Raw genomic sequence first — 13,996 nt, 5'->3', positions numbered from 1 at the left:
AAAGTTGCCATACTATTCTCCATCTTTAGTTTTAAAAAAAATTAAAACTAGTAGTGTGAAAGACAGTCAGCTTATCTTGAACAAAGGTTGTCCTTTGGCTGCCAACCATAAGCAGCATGCACATATACTGCAGTTGCTATACCATTAAAGATTCAACTCACACAAGCTGACAATGAAACTAGGTACAGGTCTGTCTTTAATGAATGCATCAGTGTAAGGCTGAATTTCCAACTTACTATCATACATTAGAAATCAGAGCCTGGTTTGCAGAATGCCAAAATTGTATATAATGACTTTTTTAGCTTCTTTTCAGGTATGCAAAAATCTTTAATGAGATATTATTTCATTCAGTTCAATAATGAAATTCTATCTAAATTCAGAAAATGATTAATGTTACATATTTAGGATACATTAAGAATTTTTTTTAAAATCATCACTTAGCTTTTTTAACATCATCATCATCATCATCATCATCATCAAATTCCTGATATATACCCTCAAGGGATGTACAGGATATCATAATACTACATGAAAAATTTACATCATTACTAACTTTCTATCTACAATTTTCCTCCAAACCAGTCTATTAAATGTCAAGACTCCAATATTATCAGCTCTTATATTTCTATTGTCTAAGGCACTTTGTACTGTATCAATCCACCTATATCTCTGGGTTTTTTTCCTGCCAACCTGGCAGAGAACATTTGTTTTGCTAATCTTTCCTCTTCCATTCTTCTTAAGTGACCATACCACCTGAGACTAGCTCTACTAATACATTCCTGGATGCTGACAATATCAAGTTCTTTCCTAAGATCCTCTTTTTAATATGATATTGCCATTGATGCCATCTGTTCATGCCCCTAATCTTTCTCAGGACTCTCATATCTGCAGTCTCTAGTCTTTGGTGAAGTGTTTTACTTCTGACCCAGCTCTCAGATCCATAAGTTAAAACTGGTTTGAACACTGTCTTGTATACAGCTAATTTAGTGTTCCGACTAATTTCTCTCTTATTCCATATGAATTTATTCAATTGACTTCCTACCATACCAGCTTTGTTGATTCTGTTGTCTACTTCCATATTTAATTTACCATCTTCACTAAAAATCATGCCTAAGTAGCTGAAATGTTTTACTTGTTCCACAGGTTCTCCGTTCACAATGCAGTTGACATTTTCAACTATTCTATATATTTTCATTGTCTTTGTCTTTTTATTGCTGATATTCATACCATATCTATTACAACAGTTATTCAATTTAGTCAGGAAATCTTGCAAACTTGTAGCAGATTTATTTAGAATTATAACATCGTCCGCATAAAGCAAAGAGCTTACATTAACATCTCCAATTTTGATATCATGTTTAATACCACTTCCTTCATAATGTGATCCATATATATAATGAATAACAGAGGGGATAATGCACATCCTTGTCTCACACCAGATTTAATATTAAACCATCTTCCTGTACTTCCTTCAATTCTAACTCCTGACATGTACCCTCAAGTAGTGTACAGGATATGATAGTACTATATGAAAAATTTACATCATTACTAACTTTCTATCCACAATTTTCCTTCAAATCAGTCTGTTACTTGTCAAGACTCCAACATTATCGGATCTTATATTTTTATCGTCTAAGGCTTTGTACCTTATCAATCCACCTATATCTTGGTCTTCCTCTGGGTTGTTTTCCTGGAATATGGAAATACCAAGTATTGCTTGATATAATGCCCCATTGACACCATATAACTGTAGCGTATTGAATAGCTTCTCTCTTGGCACCTTATCATATGCCTTTTCCAGATCGACAAAACTTAATACAGATCTTTGTTATATTCACATGCTTTCTCAACTATTTGTCATACAGTGAAGATCTGATCCTGACAGCCTCTATTTGGCCTGAATCCAGCTTGTTCTTCCACAATTCTTCTCAACCATTTCTCAAGTATACTTGCATAAATCTTGCCAGTAACACTCAGTAGGGAAATACCTCTATAATTCTCACATTAAGTTTTATTTCCCATTTTATATATATGGGTACTATGAGAGCTCTACTCCAATCATTAGGAATTCGTTCCTCTGTCCAGGCCTTCTGAACTATGCAGTGCAGCCACTGTAAGACTTTCATACCACCATACTTCAGCATTTCTGGTCGAATATCATCTACTCCTGCAGACTTTCCGCATTTCAAGCCTTTGATGGCTTTTTCTACTTCAAGTATGGATATGTATTCCTGATTCTATGCCTATTGAGTGTTTTTTACCAGTGTGCTATCACAGCTTGTTTCATTTAGCAATTTTTCGAAGTAATTACTCCATACTTCAAGGATATCATTTTCTCCCGTTTTCATGTCACCTTTATCATCTCTAACTCCTTTTACAGCACTCTTTCCTCCATTTCTAAGCTTCTTCAACAACCTCCAAAATATTTTGTCTCTGTATTCTCTAAGACAGTGGTTCTTAACCTGGGGTGCGTGAGAAGTTTCTAAATTTTTGATGGAAACTACCGCCTGACCGCCTGTGAGAAACTAGCGAACGCTACGTAGACTTTTGGGACCCCTACTCCTACCCTCTCTCTACCTTTGCCTCAGCACATCGCACTTATCAGCACATGCAGAACAATAAGAAACTGGTTGATATGCGAATGGGTTCGCATACTCTGAGTATGAACGTTGAGGTGGTTTGACGCAGAAACGAATACTAATTTTCTTTAATTTACCAACATTAATCAGTGACTAAAGCCCATACCAGATACGATCAATTGATTAAATAAAGGTTTTCTGCAAATTTTTAAAAATTATAATTATTATTTTATTGATTGTAGTAACCCTTTATGTCGAAAAAAAACCAATGGAAAGACGATTATGTTGCTTATGGATTCACTTGTGCAACAGAAAAAGATGGCATGCAACGACCACAATGCATTTTATGTTGCAAAATATTTTCAAACTCCAATCATAAACCGTCAAAGTTGTTAGAGCATTTCAACAATCAGCATGGTGGTGAATCTGCAGGACATACTCGTAACATCTTAAAGTATAAGAAGGCACGATTTGATACCAGCGGTACTCAAAATTTGATGTTGTGGCAGTTCAAAAGCCCTTGTTAGAAGCTTCTTATCAAGTGGCATATCTGTGTGCTAAGAAAAGAAAAGGTCATACAATAACTGAGGAATTGGTAAAACCATGTGCACTTGAAATTGCAAAAATTGTATTGGGTTCTGAAGCACAAAGGAAAATTCAGCAGATTCCATTATCGAACGATGTGATTCGATCATGCATTAAAGATCTCGGTGTTGATATTTTACTGCAAGTAGTAGAAGATATCAGAGCCAGTCCTCTAAAAGTGAGTAATCTACTGGACGAGTCAACTGATGTTGATAATTGCAGTCAGTTGTTGGTATTTGTGCGATACATTAAGGAAAAGAAATATTGGAATAATTTTTATTTTGTGAGCCACTGGAATTGACGACAAAAGGAATTGGTTTTCAATCATATTAAAAATTTGATTTTTAATATGATTGAAATTTGATGTTTCAACTTTTTTTTGAAACATCAAATACCCATGAATATGATAGGCTCAATTTGCACTGATGGTGCCCCTGCAATGTTGGGTAAAAATTCTGGATTTTTTTCATACATCGAGACAGAAATACCGAAAGTTACAATAATGCATTGCATGGTGCACCGTCATGCACTTGCATCAAAAGTTTTGCCAGAAAATTTAAAACAACACTTAACTACTGCAGTAAATGTAGTAAAGTATATCCGAGGACGAGCGCTTAATCATCGTATCTTTCGTGCGTTGTGCGAAGAAATCTGTGCTGTTCATACTGTGCTTCTTTATCACAATGAAGTACGGTGGCTCTCCAAGGGCCGCATGCTAAGCAGGATTTTTGAATTGCGCGAGGAAATTATACAGTTTCTTATTAACCAAAATTGTGATTTAGTTAAAGCTTTTGAAAAAAGAGAAGCAATACTTCGACTAGCCTACTTAGCAGATATATTTAGCCACCTGAATGAATTAAACATATCAATGCAAGGATTTGGTAAGAACATAATAACAGCTTGTGAAAAATTATCTTCATTTATTGAAAAACTAAAAATTTGGAAACGTCAAGTTGAATTTTGCAAACTTTCCTTTGCTCCTTTGCTTGATTCAATCGTTCTGGAAAATGAGAAAATAATAATTATACCTGAAATTGCAATACACCTCCAACAATTGAGTGAATCATTTCATGGATACTTTACCACAGGAAATATTAGCAAAATTCAGAGATGGATACTGGATCCATTTCTATTTGACCCAGATTCGATGGACGACAGCTATTTAATAAAAGACGATCTTATTGAAATACGAGCCAATGCACGTATTCAAATGGAATTTGAAAAACTGGACTTAGAACAATTCTGGTGTACACAGGTTCTAACTGTGTACACCAGAATTAACAGCTGGTGTTTTAACAGCTGGCAAAAGCAGCAGCAGACACTTTTACCATTTGCCACCACCTACCTGTGTGAAATGGGATTTTCATCACTTTCGCACATAAAAACAAAAGCCAGAAATCGCTCAAATGCAAGTGATGACTTACACATGGCTCTTTCAAAAAAAGGAGCCTCACTTCAAAAGTATTATTATGAATAAACAACAACAACATAGCCATTAAAAATTGAGAAATTGTTTTGTATGTATATGTAAATGTATGTGTTTATTTTTCAATAAATAAATTATCTTGCAATAGATGCAATTTCCTAAAGAAAGAAATAGAAACACATTTTTCAAGGGGGTGCAAGAACTTATTTTCAGATTCAAGGGGGGTGCCGATCACTAAAAAGGTTAAGACCCACTGCTATAAGAGCACAAGCTGACTTATTTGCCAGGAACTTTTGATATGCTTTCTTCTTTTCCTGTGTCCACCATGGAATTCAAATTTTTCTATCCTTATAGATGACCTCACCACATGTCTCTCTGGCTGAATCAATCAGGGTTTTCTTCAAGACTTGCCACTGAATCTCCAAAGTTTGGTTCCTGTTCTCAAACTCTAATTTTTTCTTCAATAATCTTTGTGTATTTTAGTCTACAGTTCACATCTGAGAGCTGCTCAACTTTTATTCGCTTTCAAACTTTCTTACATGTTATTCTTTTCAATATGAAATTCAATTTTATCCTGCTCAACACTAAATAGTGATCACTTCCAATTTCAAATCCTCTGTACACTCTGGTGTCCTGCACAAGGGAGAAAACATCACTATCAACAATAACATAATCAATGAGACTTTTCTTATTCATTGTCTCTTTTCTCCGTGTGAATTTGTGCACATTTTTATGTTGGAACATGGTGTTAGTAATAACCAGTCCATGTCCTGAGCAGAAATCCAACAGGTATTTGCCATTATTATTAGCTTTGCTCTTTTCTCCAAATTTTCCCAAAATATTTTTGTATGTCTGACAATCATTTCTTACTCTGCTATTTAGATCCCCAACAAGGACCAACTTTTCCTTTTTCATTGTGTCAGTTGCTTTCTCTAAAGCATCAAACAATTCCTTCACTTCTACCTTATTAGAACCTTCTGTGGGACTCACAAATAAGTCTCATTGTTCAATTCCCCATTCTGATTTGCCCACATCATTCTACTTGAGACTGCCTGCCATTCAAGAAGATTAGCCTCGTATTTTGTGTTGAATACTATGGCTACTCCTTCTTTTCCTTGAATGTCATTTCCTGAATATAACATTTTGTATTTATTGCTCAGAAAGATCTCAGTTTTGTCTTTATTGTTTCAGTCACCCCTATTATGTCGATCTGGTACTTATCTAATTTCTCAGCTAACTCCATTTCTTTGCCATTCAGGCTTCTTATGTTGATAGTACCGATCTTTAACTCTGGTGATGTTGAGTTGGGGTGTGCTTTCAGATTTGTTCCAGTAGCTGACTTTTTGCTGTTCACCCTGGTTCCCTGACGAAAACAACGGGGGCCTTGTTTAACCGTGCTACACCCCAGCCAGCATGAAATTTTGTCATGTTGTATCATCATTTTGTATATTGGTTTAAGCCAATAAAAATACAATTTGGTCGGCTAAATCATAAATTGTCAGCCCATTCTCATTCGTTCAGTATCCAGATAGATACCCAACAGGATGCACCATGAGAAGGTGAGGATTGGATATTAGGTCAGAAGCCCTGGTCGTTTCTCCGCATTCCTTTATGGCTATGTGGAGGTCTCCTCTCAGTTATACAGCTTTGACCCTTAAGCTTTTTTAACATGGAAGGACAAATAATTTCTAAACAAAATTTAAAGGAAATAAATTAGCAGTATTTCACAAATTAATATTTGAGCTTTTTCATTATATATAGAGGATGTTTCAAAAATTACATATACAAAATTTGGACGTATTCTAGTGAAATTATGAATAAATAGGGCAATCATATTAGGAATGCTTCAGTTCTTCATCAAAAAACCCATCAGCCATTTTGGCAAAAATTAAAAACTTGCCTTTACAGCCTGCAATATTACAATAATATTATAGTCAGTTCTGCCATCACCTCTTTATTCGCAAACATTCCAGGCTTAAGCTCTTCAGTTTTTATTTCGAAACTTTCCTCCTGTCAATATAACAAAGATTTTGCATTTTGTAATGCACTTGACTATTTCAAGTTGGAAGAATAAAATTTAAAAACAGACAGGGAAATCCTCTTCCTTCCTCTTTGGTAAACTACTGTTTAAAATACTTAGAAGACACCTTGTTCTTGTCCATTCATCCTCAGTTTATTTTTGTTTATTTTGTTAGGTATGCTATGCAGATGATATTTTTGCAATTTGGCCATATCTGGAAAATGCACTGATCCCTTTCTTTACCTTGATGGACCTGTGGTTTCAGTCAGGATTTCTCAATGACTGCAGGTCGTAAAGAGTCCAGCTATTCCTGTCTTGGGCCTTTCTTCTCCATTTTCTTCCAACTTTCTTAATCATTGGGTCCACCCACCTTAAGGCTGGTCTTCCAGGTTTCCTTTTGGTATCTCTCGGATACCAGTTTGTAACTCTGACTGTCCATCTGTTGTCTCTCATTCTGGCGAGATGTCCTGCACATCTTCTTTTGCTGTTGTAGATTGTTTTTATTATATCTGAGTCCAGACTTCTTCCTGATTTCTGTGTGTCTTACGTGGTCTATTTTGTTTATATTGCATATTCTTCTTTCTATTGCACGTTGAGTTATTATTAAGCTTTGTTCTTCTTTTAAAGTTGTGTTCCATGTTTCACTGCCATAAGTTAATGTTGGTAAGATGTGACTATTGAAAAGATGGGCTCTTATGTCTATATCTATGTTTTGGTTGGTAATTATTGATTTTATTTTGTTGAAGGCTATCCAAGCAGCTCTTTTTTCTCCTTGCTATTTCATTTGATATATCATTATTCATTTTTATGGACTGGCCGAGGTAGATGTATTCTTCAACTTTTTTGATGGTGTGAGATTCTAGAGTGATTGTATGATCTTTACAGTATTTGTTTTTCATCCATCTTGTTTTGTCAGGGTGTATTTCCAATCCAATTTTTTGGCAGTTTTGGCTTATGTTATTCAGCATTGATTCTAAGAGTTTGGGTGAGTGAGATATTAATACCACATCATCGGCAAATAATAGGATATTTAATATTTCACCAATAATGTTTATTCCATCTTTCCTGTCAATTTTTCGAATGATGCTGTGCAGAGTAGATGTAAAGAGATTAGGTGATAAGACATCACCCTGACGTACTCCTCTACTTAAGTTAATTTTAATCGGGTGATTAAAAAGGGTGATACTCGTTGTGCTTTCTTTGTAGATATCTTTTATGAGTTGGATGTATGCTTTTTCTATGCCTTGTTCTATTAAAGCTTGGAATACTGCATTATGCTCAACAGTGTCAAATGCCTTTTTAAAATCTATAAAAAGAAGACAAAGTGGGATCTGGTATTCTCTGCATCTTTCTGTTAGCTGAGTAATAGTCTGAATGTGATCTATTGTTGAAAAGTCTTTTTTGAAACCAGCCTGTTCTTTGCAGCTATTTTTGTTGATGGAGGTTTGTATTCGGTTTAGGATGATTCTGGCAAATATTTTATGTGTGTGTGCTAATAGACAGATAGGTCTGTAGTTACTGATGTCTTCTTTATTACCTTTTTTATGCAGAATTATGGTCTTTGATGTTTTCCATTCAGTAGGTACTTTCCTTAATTGTATATATTGGGTAAACCTTTCTGCTAGAGCTTTAAAGAGTAGTTGTCCACCCATTTTTAATTCATCAGATTTTATACCGTCAATTCCTGGTGATCGGTCATTTTTCATATGGTGGATAGCCATTTTTATTTCTTCAGGTAGGACAGATGGTATTTCCAGATTTTCCAAATTTTCATCTGGTACTGGAGCTGTGATTACTTGTTTAGATGAGTAAAGGTTCTCATAAAACGATTTTACTATTTTTTCCATATCACCTCTGTTTGTGTGTCTGATCCCTTTCTTAGAACAGATTAATAATCTTATCAGGTTCAAGCACACACCCCCCCCCCCAAAAAAAGAGAGAGAACAGTCTTCCAATCTTCCTTCGGCATTCTGATGAGCTTGAACTGCCACTGGAAGATATATTCAACATCACTTAACCCATCATCAAGCCCAAAACATAAGCATTGTTAAGCACTCACGTTGTCTATTCCTCCACTTCCTCTTTACAACAACAATTGAATACCATTAAACTGTTTTCACAATCAAATAGACTTAACCAAAAGAAGATTCAACATATATTCCCTTACAATCCAATCTCTTGTAACTCAAACAGCTGAATGTGGAGTTTGTATCCCCAACATTTGTATAATCTCTGAAGCAAGTTTACTCCTCTATTTTTTTTCCCCATCAACAAGCTGTCTATATTCTTGTCAACCACCAAAGACAAACCTTTGCCATTGTCCCTACTGAGTGTTTACCAACTGCTGTGCAAAAACCATCTTTTGTACTTTGGACACTCTGGCCAATCAATTATTATTATTTGACACCTCCAGGGAGTCCAAGAACTCATCGAGGGAGGGTACCTGCTCTACAAATCCGTCTCCATCATTAAATCACCAACTGACCACAGCTACACGAACGCCATCTGCCGCTACTAGTATTTCCACAGACAATCACAAACATCCATGCCCATGGCGGGATTCGAACCTGCAGCCTTTTGGCTGGAGAGTGGATACGCTATCCACTCGGCCAACCAGGTCGGCAGAATACAGAAGTAACAACCTCAAGAACATTAATATTACATCAGCTACATCCACTACCAGAAATCTCAGAAGACCAGTCTAACTCAGCATGGAGTCAACATAGAACCCACTAGTTTGATGCACATTTAATAAATGGAAGCTATTTGAAATACAAACATTTATTTAAAAAAACTCAAACACCTTATTACATCAACCTAATCTAAACTAAAATGACTCTCTCTCATAAACAAAACTTGCCTTAAGAAATTATAATTTACAATAATTGCATATTTTTTAAAATACCGATCCCATACACAGGGAGGTCAAAGGACCTACAAGCATATCAATGCCATTTACACACACACTGCTTGGAAAGAAATCAACGAACACCACCACGTGAAAGGTGTATTATACCATGTAATTAGTCACATGCTTGTAGCCAGTATAAATTGAAGGAATATGATGCTCCCAAGTCAGTCCAACAGTGTTTGAGTGAAATGGCTGCAAGAAGGAGACTGATGGAGTTTGTAAGAGGCATTGTGATAGGATGCAACAGATAGATGTTGCAGATTTATCTGTTTGGCAAATTGTTGACAAATTGGACCATCCCAGGTCAACAATTGGCCTGGCAAAATCAATTATAACAAGAAGGAAATTATATGATGTCGAGATTCAATTATAAAAAAAAACGCATTTGATGGATGGGTTACTGCATCAAGTGTTATTTTTGCTATTAAAAAACTAATGTAATTGAAAATCAGAAAAGAAAAGTAAGAGATATTACTTTTGGTAGGAACAAATTTGTCTGGTGATAAATATAGTATGAGAGAATATACGAAAGGATTTAGGGAAGAAGTGAGAGTGAAAACAGTTAGATTTGATAACAGGGTAACATGGGTTCGATTCCTGTATCTGGTCTCTTTCGACTAAAGGTGAGTTAGCCAGTCTCATATGGAGGTAGAGGATTTTTTCACCCAGAGAAACTCGGGTTTTTTCGTCCCTCAGAACAGGCAAACCGATCTTGTGAACATACATACGAATTTACAGCTATGAATACTTTCAACGCGGAATAATATGCGGAAAGATAGGGTCCTCGACCACATGTTGTTATGCATGTAGTCACATCATGGTAGCCAACCTCCTGGATACGCAAAGCATTAGATATGAACAGGAATTTGAAAGGTAACTCTTCATGCAGACTGTGAACACACATACGGATTTACAGCCATGAATACTTTCAATGCGGAATAATATGCGGAAAGATAGGGTCCTCGACCACATGCTGTTATGCATGTAGTCACATCATGGTAGCCAACCTCCTGGATAGAAGATGACACACGAATGGTATAGGAAGGATGTCTGGATACACGAAGCATTAGATATGAACTGGAATTTGAAAGTTGTCCAACTCTTCATGCAGACTACAGATTATATAAAAAAGCATGGAAGTAACTTATTATGTTTGTACATAAATGCCAGGAGTATAAGGATCAAAGTAGTTGAGTTTGCTGCTTTAGTGAATACACTGTGGCCTCAGATTATTGGCATCAGGGATAAATGGCTCTCAGAGAATGATGTACTAACTGGTATTGAATAGGAAAGATAGGAGGGGGGGGGTGATGCTAATAATATTGGATGATTCGAGTCCATTTAGGGTAGACAGTTATGACTGCAATATTAGTAACAGTTTTCCACATAGTAGTAAGTTTGAAACTATTTGGGGTGAGGTGGAGTCTAAGATCAAATACATTGTGGGATGTTGCTACAAACCTTGTGGATCAGCTGCTAATGATGATGATGAAATGCTAAATACACCTAAGTGTATTAAACAATTAATTATCATGATGACTAATTATCCAAACATTGACTGGATAGTAGTGAAATCTCATGAAAAGAACAAAGCTAAATTTATTGAGCTCTTGTGTGACAACTTCCTTAAGCAGCATGTGACTGAAGTAATTAACAGCAAAAAAAACAAAAAAAAATTAAATAATAATAATAATATTAGACCTGATTTTAGTGTCAGAACAGTCACATCTTTCACTAAAAGATGTCACTATTCTGCTTTCAGTTGGTGATGGCAATCATTCCATACTGACATGGGAAGTAGCTAAGTGTATGGATATTCCATTTAGAAAATAGTTACATAATGAACTTCAAAGCAGGAAATTATGACTAACTAAGAAGAATATGAGATTCGATCCCATGATATTGGTTGCTAGATGGGAAGGATATCGGTAGTGCATGGAGGTACTTAAAAAACACATCAATGATGCAATATTGGAATGTGTCAACAGAGTATGAAGAATAAGCAGGGTAGGAATGAAATAGATGTGCGAGCTTATTATGCATGAAATTCTTAAGAAGATTATGTGGAAGGAACACTGTGTGCATAAAGGAATGTCAGTTATGAAAATTATAAGGCTCAGGACAGAAGAGTAAATTATTGTGAAATAGTATGAAAAGAAACTGGCTTTGCAAGCTAAAAATAATCCAAAAAAATTTTATCATTATATTGTAAGTAAAAGAAAAAGAAGTACAAAAGAATAACTCTTCTCCATGTTGCATACACCAGGTTGATAGCTTTTAGCAGAATGGGCACCCATTGGTTGAACAATCTCTTTTTGCATCTGTTACTCACATACCATTTGCATTGACAAGTTATTCTTGGCACTGGCGAAACAAACTCTGGTGAATGAGGAGGAGGTACTAGAACTGTTGCATAAACTGAATAAGAATTCGATAAAATAGGAACTGATGGGATATCAGCATGGATGCTAAAAGTGTTCACCTGAACTGTCTGTTACTTTGGCCTAGCTGTATAATTTGAGTCTTAACAGAGGGAAGGTCCCATAGGAGCGTAAAGAATGCACGATTATTCCACAGCACTAGGGTGGCACAAAGACTGATGTGTGTAACTATCGACTCATCAGTATCTCTGGAGTAGTGGTGAAGATTTTGAAAAAGTTGGTAAGAGATTGCATACAGAAATTGGTTGAGAGAATCTATAATTTGTAATGAGCAGCATAAGTTTAGTAACTTATGCTACTTAAGTAACTTAAGGAAGGTCATGTTTGAGTAACTTGCTCATATTTTTATAATATGGTCATGGTTGAATTAGACAAGGGGAATGGATACACTATATTTATGGATTTTGCTAAAGCATTTGACAGGATTCAGCATGGAAGGCTGTTGATAAGTTGGAGGATAGGGATTGGATTATAAATTACTAGTTTGGATAAGAAGGTGATTGAGTGACAGATATCAAGAAATGGTGTATGAATGATGTAAGTTTATAAGATTTAAGGTAACCAGTGGTGAAGCCCAGAGATCAGTCCCTGGTTCACTATTATTCAATCTTTACATTAATAATGCTGGGAAGGGTTCGACATGTGACATACAGTTGTTTGATGATGGATGATGTAAAGATAAGCAATGCAGTACTTGCAGAATGATGCGAATGTGCTGAAATTGTGGGCATGTGAAAATGGCTATCATTTCAATGTTAGTAAATGTAAAGTTATGCATTTTGGTGTAATGAGATATCCAATGTCATATTTTATGTGGGATTTGAAGAAACTGACCAGAATAGGGATTCACTTTCTATCTACTAAAACTTCAAAGATTTTGAAATTTTAGTAGATAAGAAGTTAAAGTTCAGGAAGTAATATAAGATCTGGTTTCCAAGGCAATGCAGATATAGTGGAGAAGGTGCAAAATTAAAGATGATACTGGATCTGTGGAATGTAGATTATGAGCAGATTGAGAATTTGTGGACTACTGATGCTAGCAGATAGGAGAAAGAGGATGATATAATAGCGATTACAAACTTTTGAGAGAGTAAGGTCAAACAAGATACTAGTAGATGGAAGTTTTCATTTTAGAGAGGGTGAGGGAGAAGTTGAAAATGAATGCAATCAAAAAAACAGTAAGAGATATATTTTTCTCTTATAAGCAGTGCATAACTGGAATGGATTGTCTTTGGAGGTTGTGAGTGCAAATAGTGTGAATGAATTCAAGAAGGTATGACATGATGCAAGTGAACTGTGGTCTTCCTCAATGAGTACCTGGAGGTCTCTTGTAGTAATAATAATAATTTGCATCACTGTATGACACAGTTTCAATGAATTCATCAAGCTAGTGAAACATCTTTTTTATAGAGGACATGCTTCACTTTTCATAAAGGATATATTTTATGAAATAAAACAATTCTTTAAATTTTAATTTGAATGAAAAAGATTATACCTCTCTTTGCATCTGTTGCTGAAGTTCTGTAAAATCAGAAGTCCCAAATCCAAGATTTCCCAATCCTGCAAGGCCACCTAAACCTCCTAATCCAAATGGAGTAGCTCCAATATTGGCAGCTGACACCTAGGAGAAAAGAAAAATGATTATGTTTATAGTTTCACTTCAAGCTTAGTTTACATAATCTAGATGTGGTTTAGTAAAAACTCTGAATTAAGATCAAGCAAATTCAATCATTTAGTAACACAGTAACTACACTGGTTCTTAAACATTCTGTGTTAGTGAATATCAGTATAAACACGCGATGACAAACAAAAGAAAAAATTACCATAATTTACTGGAATATAATCCATATATTAATAGGTAATAAATACAATATAAAACTTACCCTGAACTGAAAACACATTTAAGATACTTTCCACCCAACCTTGAAAACATATCTTGCTTTAAAAACATTTGAATAAGAAATGGCAGAATCATTTATATTTAATGATATCACTGGCCTGGTTGGCCAAGTGGCTAGCGTATCTGCTCTCCAG

General features: G+C 35.5%; 1 protein-coding gene and 1 long non-coding RNA gene across 2 annotated transcripts in view; one reads left to right on the top strand and one right to left on the bottom strand.

Annotated features, from left to right (window-relative positions):
* Ubqn (ubiquilin) overlaps positions 1-13,996 on the bottom strand; it is a 249,211-nt gene that overhangs the window by 113,564 nt on the left and 121,651 nt on the right. The window contains exon 5 of the mRNA XM_090403922.1: positions 13,458-13,583. Coding sequence (XP_090260048.1) covers positions 13,458-13,583 — 126 coding nt within the window. The remainder of the gene's footprint in view (positions 1-13,457; positions 13,584-13,996) is intronic.
* LOC150099677 (uncharacterized) overlaps positions 1-13,996 on the top strand; it is a 128,209-nt gene that overhangs the window by 111,718 nt on the left and 2,495 nt on the right. The window lies entirely within an intron of this gene.

This window comes from Typopeltis vanoorti, chromosome 14 (assembly GCF_054136105.1).
Source record: "Typopeltis vanoorti isolate ZY-2024b chromosome 14, IOZ_Tvanoo_1.0, whole genome shotgun sequence".
Classification (NCBI taxonomy): Eukaryota; Metazoa; Arthropoda; class Arachnida; order Uropygi; family Thelyphonidae; genus Typopeltis; species Typopeltis vanoorti.
The sequence above is the reverse complement of the archived record's forward strand: the minus strand, read 5'-3'. Positions and strand labels throughout refer to the sequence as shown.